Below are 13779 nucleotides of genomic sequence, written 5' to 3' on the forward strand. Positions count from 1 at the left end.
GAGGAACAGGTTCACACAGAGGAGCAACTCGGCAGTTGCAGCACACAGATCTCTGAATATAGGCAGGCCACAGCTTTACTCTCCAAGTGGGCAAAGGCCAGATGCAGGGAGCTGGCCAACATTTAAGGTCACCCCGCTGTTGTTAGAAATGGGATCCCTGGCTGGCCAGGGCTTGCGCCAAAGTCAGTCAGAGACCACCACTTCCACGTCAGGGCAAGGGAGTAACACGCCAAGATAACCCCTGCTCACCCCCTTGGTAACGTAGCACGAGCAGTAAGGCTAAACTCGGAGGCAATGTGAGTTAAGTGTTTGCGCACGCACCCCCAGCAACAACACCCAAGGCCCACCACAAAGGAAACTCCACACAAGGTTATGTATAAAAATAGCCTTTGTATTACATCAAAACACATTAGATAAAAACACACACTTTACAATGTGCCAACAGGCACAGGCAGAATTTCCAGGGAATATGTACAAGACAGGGCCGCAGGACCACTGTCAGGAATATGCACTTTTAGACTTAGTACTTGGTAGAATTAGCCCTTGTAGGAATAATAATTAGCACATAGCACATATAATAATAATCACTGTAGCACAAAGTAGAACATAAAGCACACATCCAGTAACTACTGGTAACCGGTAAGTACCACCTACGCAACCCTAACCACCTTAGGAAAATGTCACGCAGGGAACTAGGACCTCACTAGCAACACCTGTACTAGGAGACAAACAACCACCTAAGTATCACCATACATTTAGGGGTATAGGCATGGGAACAAAACACATGATGCATAAACATACATTCAGCGGTGTAAGAACAAGGCACATGATGCACCAAAACACATTCAGAGGTGCAGCACAGGAGAACACATGATGCATAAACATACATTCAGAGGTGCAAGGAACAAGGCACATGACGCATTAAAACACATTCAGAGGTGCAGGAGAAACACATGATGCCTAAAACATTCAGAGGTGTAAGGAAAGGACAATTGCGCAGATATCACATAAGGCCACAACCAGTGACTGTCCCAAATGTCAGGGGCCTAAACGTAGCAGCTCACCCACTAAGTGCTGGGCAGCTGTGGAGAAAATGGGCCAACGCTGGAGCCTTGCAGGCTCTGGCCAAAGCACTTGTGTCCCCCAAGAGCCTCGTGGCTCTAAACAAACAGAATGGCACTCCAGAGCCTCTCTGGGGCTCTAAAACAACTGTGGGCTGGGAGCCTCGCAGGGCTCAACAAATATGCCCCCAGAGCCTCTCTGGGCTTGCTCACGAAATGCCGCCTTTTGGAGCCTCTCAGGCTCGTAAACCAACTATGCCCCCGAGCCTCTTCTGGGCTCCAACCAACTGTGGCAGGGCAACAGGGGAGCGGCCTTCTGGCAACCGGGGGCGCTCTACCCCTTCTCGATACTGCCCCCAACCAACTAACAACACTGGGGAGGGGGCGGGCACCGGCAATGTGCCCCGACGCCCTCCTCCCTTTGAATGCACACACGGCCCCACTCACCGGCTCGGCTTCCTGGCTCCTGATCTCGGCGGTGGCTGCAGGGGAAGCTCTCTCCCCTCGGCTCGGCAGCTCTTCTCCGCCTCCCGGTAAGCTTCTGGGTGAAGGCTCTTCTCCGGGGCCGCGGGGCTCTCTTCGGACTTCCAAGAGCCCTGTGCACGCCTCCCTCACTTCTCTGGGGGGCCGGCCTGTTTCCTGGGTGCGCGCGGGGAAGCCCTCGGGGCTTGGCCAATCCCTGCGCGGCCCAGGAATGATGCGAAGGGAGTCCTTGCGGCCAGGGACCAATCACAGTGTGGCAATACTTTCTCCGGGGCCACCAATGGCAGCGCGGCCCTGGGGGGGATGGAGGCGGGACTGCGCCTCACAGCAGATCCACGGGCTGGCGGCGGTGATTTTCGAGGGGTAGGCTCCCTCTGGAATTAAATCATAAAACGGAGCAAATAAGCGGCAGGAACGCGGGGTGGGCTCCCGCTCCGAAAAGGAGCGGAGGGGGGTCCCCACGCCGGGGAATCCCTCGGGCAAAAGGGCAGCATCGCGCTGCCAATGAGGAATGCAGCCCTGAGGGGCCGACCACCCAAACAACAAGGCAAGTCTAGAATCGAGCGCGCTAGGGCAAGCAAAAAGGTCCCCAAAGATAAAGGAGAGATCCTGGGGCAAGGAACAGGAGCAGCCAGCTCCCAGCAAAGCAAGTCCCCCAGTCATCCAGACAAGGCAGAGGGGTCCCCAAGAAGTCCTCCAGCAATCCAGGGTATCCAGGGGCTGGCCAGGGCCCAGGGAGGCAAGCCTTCCCCTGGGCCCCAGCAGCAGCACACCCCTGGTAGATTCCAGTCAGAAACAAGAACATTTTGTAAGGAGACACAGCCCCTTTTTATACAGTGAATTCCTTTGTCTGAAGGTGCAGGGTGGGGGAGAAACCAGTCACAGCTGGTTTTGGAGTACTTTGTTTTCCCCAGCCACCCTTTCCATTCACCAGGCAGGTTAGGGTCATCAGTCGCACCACAGGGGGCGGAGCCAGCATTGTGTGGGGGAAGCCCAGCCCTATTCAGGTCCCAGGTGCACTACTCCCTCACATCACACATGCTAATCTCAACACTCACCACCGGGCAGACCCATCATGACTCATGGAGCCTGGCACCCCAGCCAGCTCCAGCCAATCACACGCCAGCACATTCACTGCACAGACAGGCACACTTGTAAAAGTGGCACTTCCATATGAGACACAAACAGGCTGCACGCATCATTGCGCATCATTCAATCACACGAGTCCGCACATACCAGACTCGAGCCTGCACACCCCACGCATCAGGAACTACCAGGGACACATACATTCCCGTGCATTCCTATGGGAGGGCAGGCCTATCTCACACACGCACTCAGGGTGCGCACGCAGTTTCCACTGGGACACAGGGAAAGTGCGCAGAAACCAAAAATCACTAGGATTATTTAATAATACCAGGCAAAAAGTTCAGGGGTGAACCTGCCAGAAGGGCCAAGTCCAACACCCGCCTATCCACTGGAGCCAACGCGTTGCTCTGGTGACAATTAACTATGCTTCAGGGGTGCCAATGCAAGTGGTTTGGGGCACGTCTGGCACTTTAAACTCGTAAGAGGGGGACGGTTTCATGGAGTTAAAGCTTGCATAAGCTGCTGGACTTTGAGCAACCCTCCCGTGATGAGCGTTAGTTTAAAGGAAAAAAAAATTGTGGTCACTATGGGGTCATGAAACCAATCAATATTATCAATTGAAAACAATGCTTTAATAACCCAAAATATAAATACATTTGTGAAAAACATAAAAAGCAGTGGGAATGCGAACAAATTCAGAACAATGCTCAGGCAAAAAGGTGATACATGTGACTTAAGGGTGCAATGTTCAGATCACAAAATCAGCTGGAACACAGTCCATCCATTTTTCAATAAATTAGTACAAAAATGGGCAAAAGGCACATCCTAGCGAACATTGAGACTAGTTCCTGAAAACTAAAGGAAATGAGAAAGGACCAACCCCTACTGAAGTTATAGGGGCTGTGAGTGAGGAACCTAGTGTGGAGAAAATATCTGGAAGAAAAAGAATGTGTTACTGAACACCGGTGGCTCTAGGAAGGAAAGAAAGGAAAATGACAGACCACTTGCTGAAGTCAGGACAGACGATAGGTGGAAATGAGTGGCACAACAGAACCATCAATTTTTGCCAAGGGCAAACTATTTGCGTCAACACTGTTCGTTTCCTTCGGCAAAAAGGAGGTGCAGTTACTTACCGCTCAATTTCTGAATTCGAGATTTCACAGATAAGATTGCTGGAGTATCTGGTTTCACACTAGATTCGGCTGCCCGCAGAACGGACGAAGGGCCAGGTTTTGGCGATTTTGGAGAGCCCGCAGACTGCAGTGGATTTATGTTCTCCTGTTCCTCTGCCTTTTTCTCTTTCTTTCTCTTCTTTGATGGTTCATTAGATTGGTCTGCACCTGCCATAAGAAAATACCACTGTGAGACAAACAAGAACAGCATGGGTGGGGTGTCACAAGACAGATACAGACAGAGGCACAAAGACTTGACAGCCCTCACCTCCTTCGGTGAAGTAGAGAGGCAAATCCATGCAAATAATCACCTGCGTTGCACCAGAAAGGGACAAACGAAGTTGGAAATATCTACCCCTCCACGGTAGGACAATACCAGGCCAATTTGTGGCCTTGTACTAGGAAGAGGATAAAGTGGGGTAACAGACATTAATAAAAGCAGACAGAGGTTTCTTTCGAGCCTTGAGTAAGGTAAATCTCACTTGCCCTAAAACCTGCTGCCTTGTTTGTGAAGCAGAGCCATCATCAACGTAGCACTGACTGATAGAGACGACAATTCCTGCCTTAAAAAGTGATGGAACCCAGCACCAAGACAACTCTTTTCACAAAGTAAGACTCACCATAACCAGAAACAAGCATTTGCAATGCAATAAATAGGTCTCGCATTTATTAGAGTTTGAGCTATTGGCATTGTAAATGACAATGCCTTTTTATTCATTTGTTTTGAAAACTTGCAAGCGGTGCATAAACACGACTTTGTACGTATAGTCCTTGCTTACGATGAGCAAGGCTGTCAGTAAAAGAGACTGCCAGCTTTGCTTCTCATAAGCAAGAGCTATAAGTACAAAGTGCTTATTTACGCACAGCTTGTAGGTTTTCAAACGCATAAATAAAAGGCATTGTCATTTACAATGCCAATAGCTCAAACTCTTGCACATGCGAGACCTATTGCATTGCAAATGCTTGTTCTGTTTTCCCCAAAATCCAGGAATACAGCAGTGAGAAGACTAATAACTGCATCCACTACCGCCTGCAGCTCCTGTACAGCAACAGTGAGTCTCTGCTCCCAGCACCGGGCCCTGCACCCACGACCCTGACCCGGGGTCACACCCGGGCACTGCACAAATCCGGGACCTCGACCCTCGGCCTGAAACCCCTGTACACTGACCCACAGGCCCCCACACACCGAGATTCCCCACAGGACCACCCCTGAATAGGTAAAAGGAAGCCTGGGCAGGTACCATTCCAGGGAGATGGGTTCAGCCTACACCGCGTGCCATATGGTGGCTGGTCCCACGTGTACTGACCGGTGCTCGAGTGCGTATAGTCCTACCTGGTTTAATACCCCCTCTCGCATCAACCCCTTTCAGCCGGGGCCAGGAAAGACAATGGGCCATATGAGAGGTGTTTTAACATTTTATTTGGAAGAGTTTCCACTTTGTGCGTGTATCCTTTTATTAGTAAGCATAAGAGGTGACCTGCTGAGCCCTCAGGTTTACAAACCAGATTCTCTGCCTGGACCAGGCCCACTGTCTAGCCCCCTCTGCGCCTCCCTCTGGGGCCCCTCTAAGCGCTGTGTGTTTCCTTTGCAGGCATCCGCACGCAGCAGAACTTCTACGTGCGCCTCATCGACTTCATGACCAAGCAGGTAAGTCAGCGGGGCTCTGCTGTGGGGGTTAGAGGGCGGAGAGGCTGCTGGTGGGGTAAGGGCGGAGGCGGACAGGCCAAGAAGGCAGCGCTCCTTGGATTTAAGGCTTTCATTGGTACATGCAGTACGGGCTTCACCATGGAGGTGTGGGTGGGGGTTCAGAAGCTACACTCCATTCCATAAGCCCCATAGTAACGCAAATAAAACATAACCAGTAACTAAGCTCCTCTTCTGGAAAATACCCCGAGCTTCCGGTAGATGTGGGAGGCGTAGGATGGTGAAGGGGGCGCGTGACCGCCCTTAACTCAACCACCCTCTCAAGTGTATATATTAGTAAACTGTACCCCCACCACTACGGAGGATTGGGGAGTAGAGACGGCCAACAGTACATATCACTGTACGCAGATGACAAGGCACTGACAGGAGCTGAGAGATTGCTCTCGGACTTTGGGGAACTATCGGGATTGAAAGTCAACTGGCCTAAAACATGCTTGTTCCCGGTACGACGGGGGGAGCCACAGCCCAATAGGATACGAATGTTGCGATGGGAGCCCACTTACTTGAAATACCTAGGAGTATACATCTATCATGAGGCAGCAGACATGCTGGAAGGAAACATAGGTCGTAGTATAAGAGCCCTGAAGGGCAGTATGGCCTTTTGGGCTGCCCTCCCGTTGTCAGTGACGGGTCGTATAGCACTGTTAAAAATGATAGCACTCCCTAGGTTTCTGTATTATTTCAGAACATTGCCAGTGTGGATACCCAACCACCTTTTTAAGCAGTTGAAAATCGCTTGTAGTGTCCTTCCTCTGGGGAACGGGATGGCGCAGAGTAGCACACGCAACGCTTATAAGGCCTAAGACTGAGGGAGGACTGGCAGTGCCAGACTTAGAGTTATATTATTTAGCGGCCCAGTTACAGATATTGACGCAAGAAGTGGCTAGAGTATTTAGAGGCCCGGAGCACAAAAGACAAAAGGGTACCCCACGCCATGTCCTTTTATTTATTGCACTATAGCAGAAACTGAATATCAGGGATTTGACATTGGAAGGGAATACACAGAGACTGTGCTGGAACCGCTCTCAACGTAAAGCGGGGGTGATGCACCCATATGCACCCGAAATTCCCCTCGGAATGGTGACGGCGTTACCGCATGGAGGGGACTGGTCGCATTTACAAGGTTGGGAAGAAGCGGGAATCCAAATGCAAGGGGATTTATTTGAAGATGGAACACTGCTTCCTTATCAGACACTCCAAGAAAGGTTTGATATACCGAGAGGGGATTTCCTGTTACACACAGCAGGGACGAGGGCGATGCAAGCACACTGGCAGGAAGGGCTGATAGAACCTAAGATAACGAAAGCCTGCCAATATGTCATGATAGCAGCTGGGACCTTTAAATCGGTCACGTGCCTGTACACCAGAATGCTCAATGAAACGCTATTGCCTTTGAACACTTTGAAGGAGAAATGGGAGGTAGATGTAGGGAAAATCATTCCGGATACAACCTGGGAACAAATAATGTGGAGGGCTTGGAAAAGTACGAGAAACGCCAGGTTCCAGTTAGTACACTTCTATATTATTCACCGAGCATACTTGACGCCTGGGAAGATTAAGAAATGTTTTAATGTAGAGGAAGCAGCGTGCCCAAGATGCACAGGAGTGGGTGTGGAATTGGTGCATATGCTATGGTCCTGCCCAGAGGTGGGTCCATATTGGAAGGAAATAGGAGACACATTAAATGCCACCACAGAACGGCGGTTAGATTTTGATATGGCCGTCAGTATATTGCACTGGTTCCCTCACACACCCCAGAATAAGATTACGAGCAAGTTTATAGATATGGGGCTTATACTGGCGAAGCGCGAAATCACAACACTGGAAAGCAACTGTGGGCCCCAGCACACCCAGATGGAAGAATGAATTTCTTAAATGGGCTAGCAGCGAAAGCACGTTACGCTATCAACAAGCGCGTAGGCTAAATAATGAGAAGATGCTGGAAGCAACATCAGCATGGGAAGCATTGTTACAGGCGCTACGGGAATATGGGACACAGGATAATGGAGTGGAATAGTTTACTAATTGAGATAGGATCTTAGACCATGACAGGGCATCATGTAGGCAAACACGCACCCAATCCTGCGCGTACTTAAGGAGATCAGACACTGCTTCTGGCACTGGTGACGAGTCTTGGGGAGGAGGGACAGAGTTGGGGGATAGATTAAAGTGTGTTGGGTTGAACATTCGAAACCTTGTTTAAATGGAGATTCTGATAGTAAGAACTGACATATTGTATGGCATATTACCACAGGGTTTGGGATAATGAGTATTTTGTAATTGTCAAAGTATGTTTTGTGTAGGAAAAACAATAAACTATGTTTTGAAAAAAGAAATTAGTAAACTGTACCCCCTTCAGTCTGCACTTCGTGCACAAGCTTGATTGTAATGAATGACCCTAGGGTGGGCTTGGGGTGCTGCTCGCCGCGGCCTTCACCACCCCTGGCTGAAACTTGATACACACAAAGATCCGAACGCCCAGAGCACATACGGCATTAAATCCAAGCAGAGTATACGTCAGATTTAAAACAAGCAGAACAGGAGGTAAAAGCGGGTCCGAGTTTATTTTTTGCATCGCGCTTTCAGTTTGAGTGAAAGCGCAATGCAAACAAGCATTTGCAATGCAACAGGTCTTGCATTAGTCAGAGTTAGAGAATTTGGCATGGTTTATATTTAGCTGGATACGTTTGCTGGTTTGTGTACTGTGTGTGTTAGGGAATGGCAGGTCTGTATGTATCCCGGGAGTCAATATTTTTATTATAGCGTTCCCATGGCATGTTTACATTGCCAGTGAGGCCAACAGTAGATATATACACACCCAAACGCACATAGAAACATAGGGGGGGGGGGGGGAGAGAAAGAGAAAGAGAAAGAGAAAGAGAAAGAGAAAGAGAAAGAGGGCGGGCTAGAGAGAGAGAGAGGGCTGGAGAGAGAGAGAGAGGGCTGGAGAGAGAGAGAGAGGGCTGGAGAGAGAGAGAGAGGGCTGGAGAGAGAGAGAGAGGGCTGGAGAGAGAGAGAGAGGGCTGGAGAGAGAGAGAGAGAGGGCTGGAGAGAGAGAGAGAGGGCTGGAGAGAGAGAGAGAGGGCTGGAGAGAGAGAGAGAGGGCTGGAGAGAGAGAGAGGGCTGGAGAGAGAGAGAGAGGGCTAGAGAGAGAGAGAGAGGGCTAGAGAGAGAGAGAGGGCTGGAGAGAGAGAGAGAGGGCTGGAGAGAGAGAGAGAGGGCTGGAGAGAGAGAGAGGGCTGGAGAGAGAGAGAGAGGGCTAGAGAGAGAGAGAGAGGGCTAGAGAGAGAGAGGGCTAGAGAGAGAGAGCGAGGGCTGGAGAGCGAGAGCGAGGGCTGGAGAGCGAGAGCGAGGGCTGGAGAGCGAGAGCGAGGGCTGGAGAGCGAGAGCGAGGGCTGGAGAGCGAGAGCGAGGGCTGGAGAGCGAGAGCGAGGGCTGGAGAGCGAGAGCGAGGGCTGGAGAGCGAGAGCGAGGGCTGGAGAGCGAGAGCGAGGGCTGGAGAGCGAGAGCGAGGGCTGGAGAGCGAGAGCGAGGGCTGGAGAGCGAGGGCTGGAGAGCGAGGGCTGGAGAGCGAGGGCTGGAGAGCGAGGGCTGGAGAGCGAGGGCTGGAGAGCGAGGGCTGGAGAGCGAGGGCTGGAGAGCGAGGGCTGGAGAGCGAGGGCTGGAGAGCGAGGGCTGGAGAGCGAGGGCTGGAGAGCGAGGGCTGGAGAGCGAGGGCTGGAGAGCGAGGGCTGGAGAGCGAGGGCTGGAGAGCGAGGGCTGGAGAGCGAGGGCTGGAGAGCGAGGGCTGGAGAGCGAGGGCTGGAGAGCGAGGGCTGGAGAGCGAGGGCTGGAGAGCGAGGGCTGGAGAGAGAGAGAGAGAAAGAGAGAGGGCTGTGGAGAGAGAGAGAGGGCTGTGGAGAGAGAGAGAGGGCTGTGGAGAGAGAGAGAGGGGGTGTAGAGAGAGGGGGTGTAGAGAGAGGGGGTGTAGAGAGAGGGGGTGTAGAGAGAGGGGGTGTAGAGAGAGGGGGTGTAGAGAGAGGGGGTGTAGAGAGAGGGGGTGTAGAGAGAGGGGGTGTAGAGAGAGGGGGTGTAGAGAGAGGGGGTGTAGAGAGAGGGGGTGTAGAGAGAGGGGGTGTAGAGAGAGGGGGTGTAGAGAGAGGGGGTGTAGAGAGAGGGGGTGTAGAGAGAGGGGGTGTAGAGAGAGGGGGTGTAGAGAGAGGGGGTGTAGAGAGAGGGGGGAGAGAGGGCTGGAGAGAGAGAGAGGGCTGGAGAGAGAGAGAGAGGGCTGGAGAGAGAGAGAGAGGGCTGGAGAGAGAGAGAGAGAGGGCTGGAGAGAGAGAGAGAGGGCTGGAGAGAGAGAGAGAGGGCTGGAGAGAGAGAGAGAGGGCTGGAGAGAGAGAGAGAGGGCTGGAGAGAGAGAGAGAGGGCTGTGGAGAGAGAGAGAGGGCTGTGGAGAGAGAGAGAGGGCTGTGGAGAGAGAGAGAGGGGGTGTAGAGAGAGGGGGTGTAGAGAGAGGGGGTGTAGAGAGAGGGGGTGTAGAGAGAGGGGGTGTAGAGAGAGGGGGTGTAGAGAGAGGGGGTGTAGAGAGAGGGGGTGTAGAGAGAGGGGGTGTAGAGAGAGGGGGTGTAGAGAGAGGGGGTGTAGAGAGAGGGGGTGTAGAGAGAGGGGGTGTAGAGAGAGGGGGTGTAGAGAGAGGGGGGAGAGAGGGCTGGAGAGAGAGAGAGGGCTGGAGAGAGAGAGAGGGCTGGAGAGAGAGAGAGAGGGCTGGAGAGAGAGAGAGAGGGCTGGAGAGAGAGAGAGAGGGCTGGAGAGAGAGAGAGAGGGCTGGAGAGAGAGAGAGAGGGCTGGAGAGAGAGAGAGAGGGCTGGAGAGAGAGAGAGAGGGCTGGAGAGAGAGAGAGAGGGCTGGAGAGAGAGAGAGAGGGCTGGAGAGAGAGAGAGAGGGCTGGAGAGAGAGAGAGAGGGCTGGAGAGAGAGAGAGAGGGCTGGAGAGAGCGAGAGAGGGCTGGAGAGAGCGAGAGAGAGGGCTGGAGAGAGCGAGAGAGGGCTGGAGAGAGCGAGAGAGGGCTGGAGAGAGCGAGAGAGGGCTGGAGAGAGCGAGAGAGGGCTGGAGAGAGCGAGAGAGGGCTGGAGAGAGCGAGAGAGGGCTGGAGAGAGCGAGAGAGGGCTGGAGAGAGCGAGAGAGGGCTGGAGAGAGCGAGAGAGGGCTGGAGAGAGCGAGAGAGGGCTGGAGAGAGCGAGAGAGGGCTGGAGAGAGCGAGAGAGGGCTGGAGAGAGCGAGAGAGGGCTGGAGAGAGCGAGAGAGGGCTGGAGAGAGCGAGAGAGGGCTGGAGAGAGCGAGAGAGGGCTGGAGAGAGCGAGAGAGGGCTGGAGAGAGCGAGAGAGGGCTGGAGAGAGCGAGAGAGGGCTGGAGAGAGCGAGAGAGGGCTGGAGAGAGCGAGAGAGGGCTGGAGAGAGCGAGAGAGGGCTGGAGAGAGCGAGAGAGGGCTGGAGAGAGCGAGAGAGGGCTGGAGAGAGCGAGAGAGGGCTGGAGAGAGCGAGAGAGGGCTGGAGAGAGCGAGAGAGGGCTGGAGAGAGCGAGAGAGGGCTGGAGAGAGCGAGAGAGGGCTGGAGAGCGCGAGAGAGGGCTGGAGAGCGCGAGAGGGCTGGAGAGCGCGAGAGAGGGCTGGAGAGCGAGAGAGGGCTGGAGAGCGAGAGAGGGCTGGAGAGCGAGAGAGGGCTGGAGAGCGAGAGAGGGCTGGAGAGCGAGAGAGGGCTGGAGAGCGAGAGAGGGCTGGAGAGCGAGAGAGGGCTGGAGAGCGAGAGAGGGCTGGAGAGCGAGAGAGGGCTGGAGAGCGAGAGAGGGCTGGAGAGCGAGAGAGGGCTGGAGAGCGAGAGAGGGCTGGAGAGCGAGAGAGGGCTGGAGAGCGAGAGAGGGCTGGAGAGCGAGAGAGGGCTGGAGAGCGAGAGAGGGCTGGAGAGCGAGAGAGGGCTGGAGAGCGAGAGAGGGCTGGAGAGCGAGAGAGGGCTGGAGAGCGAGAGAGGGCTGGAGAGCGAGAGAGGGCTGGAGAGAGAGAGAGGGCTGGAGAGAGAGAGAGGGCTGGAGAGAGAGGGGGCTGGAGAGAGAGAGAGAGGGCTGGAGAGAGAGAGAGAGGGCTGGAGAGAGAGAGAGGGCTGGAGAGAGAGAGAGGGCTGGAGAGAGAGAGAGGGCTGGAGAGAGAGAGAGGGCTGGAGAGAGAGAGAGGGCTGGAGAGAGAGAGAGGGCTGGAGAGAGAGAGAGGGCTGGAGAGAGAGAGAGGGCTGGAGAGAGAGAGAGGGCTGGAGAGAGAGAGAGAGAGAGAGAGAGAGAGAGAGGGCTGGAGAGAGAGAGAGAGGGCTGGAGAGAGAGAGAGAGGGCTGGAGAGAGAGAGAGAGGGCTGGAGAGAGAGAGAGAGGGCTGGAGAGAGAGAGAGAGGGCTGGAGAGAGAGAGAGAGAGGGCTGGAGAGAGAGAGAGAGGGCTGGAGAGAGAGAGAGAGAGAGGGCTGGAGAGAGAGAGAGAGGGCTGGAGAGAGAGAGAGAGAGGGCTGGAGAGAGAGAGAGGGCTGGAGAGAGAGAGAGAGAGGGCTGGAGAGAGAGAGGGCTGGAGAGAGGGCTGGAGAGAGAGAGGGCTGGAGAGAGAGAGAGGGCTGGAGAGAGAGAGAGGGCTGGAGAGAGAGAGAGAGGGCTGGAGAGAGAGAGAGAGGGCTGGAGAGAGAGAGAGAGGGCTGGAGAGAGAGAGAGAGAGGGCTGGAGAGAGAGAGAGAGGGCTAGAGAGAGAGAGAGAGGGCTGGAGAGAGAGAGAGAGAGGGCTGGAGAGAGAGAGGGCTGGAGAGAGAGAGAGGGCTGGAGAGAGAGAGAGGGCTGGAGAGAGAGAGAGGGCTGGAGAGAGAGAGGGCTGGAGAGAGAGAGGGCTGGAGAGAGAGAGGGGGCTGGAGAGAGAGAGGGGGCTGGAGAGAGAGGGGGCTGGAGAGAGAGGGGGCTGGAGAGAGAGGGGGCTGGAGAGAGGGGGCTGGAGAGAGAGAGAGGGCTGGAGAGAGAGAGAGAGAGGGCTGGAGAGAGAGAGAGAGGGCTGGAGAGAGAGAGAGAGGGCTGGAGAGAGAGAGAGAGGGCTGGAGAGAGAGAGAGAGGGCTGGAGAGAGAGAGAGAGGGCTGGAGAGAGAGAGAGAGGGCTGGAGAGAGAGAGAGAGAGGGCTGGAGAGAGAGAGAGAGAGGGCTGGAGAGAGAGAGAGAGAGGGCTGGAGAGAGAGAGAGAGGGCTGGAGAGCGAGAGAGAGAGAGAGGGCTGGAGAGAGAGAGAGGGCTGGAAAGAGAGAGGGCTGGAGAGAGAGAGGGTGTAGAGAGGGGTGTAGAGAGAGGGGTGTAGAGAGAGGGGTGTAGAGAGAGGGGTGTAGAGAGAGGGGTGTAGAGAGAGGGGTGTAGAGAGAGGGGTGTAGAGAGAGGGGTGTAGAGAGAGGGGTGTAGAGAGAGGGGTGTAGAGAGAGGGGTGTAGAGAGAGGGGTGTAGAGAGAGGGGTGTAGAGAGAGGGGTGTAGAGAGAGGGGTGTAGAGAGAGGGGTGTAGAGAGAGGGGTGTAGAGAGAGGGGGGTGTATAGAGAGAGGGGGGTGTATAGAGAGAGGGGGGTGTATAGAGAGAGGGGGGTGTATAGAGAGAGGGGGGTGTAGAGAGAGGGGGTGTAGAGAGAGAGGGGTGTAGAGAGAGAGGGGTGTAGAGAGAGAGGGGTGTAGAGAGAGAGGGGTGTAGAGAGAGAGGGGTGTAGAGAGAGAGGGGTGTAGGGAGAGAGGGGTGTAGAGAGAGAGAGGGGTGTAGGGAGAGAGAGGGGTGTAGAGAGGAGAGGGGTGTAGAGAGAGAGAGGGGTGTAGAGAGAGAGAGGGGTGTAGAGAGAGAGAGGGGTGTAGAGAGAGAGAGGGGTGTAGAGAGAGAGAGGGGTGTAGAGAGAGGGGTGTAGAGAGAGAGGGGTGTAGAGAGAGAGAGGGGTGTAGAGAGAGAGAGGGGTGTAGAGAGAGAGAGGTGTAGAGAGAGGGGTGTAGAGAGAGGGGTGTAGAGAGAGGGGTGTAGAGAGAGGGGTGTAGAGAGAGAGGGGTGTAGAGAGAGAGGGGTGTAGAGAGAGAGGGGTGTAGAGAGAGAACCCTGACAGACCCCACGCAGAGAGACAAACCCCACTGACGGTACACCACACAAAGAAACAAGTGTTCCAGAGGGGCAGTGATCCTACTGCACAAGTCCTTGCCTTTAGCAGTTTCGAGGGTCCAAACGGATGATTTGGGCAGGTTTTTAGTAACAGAGGGGATGCTAGA

General features: G+C 54.4%; 1 protein-coding gene across 1 annotated transcript in view; it reads right to left on the reverse strand.

Moving 5' to 3' along the window:
- Positions 1-13779, reverse strand: part of LOC144798063 (uncharacterized) — a 793010-nt gene that overhangs the window by 675356 nt on the left and 103875 nt on the right. Inside the window, exon 3 of the mRNA XM_078668835.1 lies at positions 3764-3970. Within this exon, the coding sequence (XP_078524961.1) occupies positions 3764-3970 (207 nt within the window). The remainder of the gene's footprint in view (positions 1-3763; positions 3971-13779) is intronic.

Source organism: Lissotriton helveticus, chromosome 12, assembly GCF_964261635.1.
Source record: "Lissotriton helveticus chromosome 12, aLisHel1.1, whole genome shotgun sequence".
Classification (NCBI taxonomy): Eukaryota; Metazoa; Chordata; class Amphibia; order Caudata; family Salamandridae; genus Lissotriton; species Lissotriton helveticus.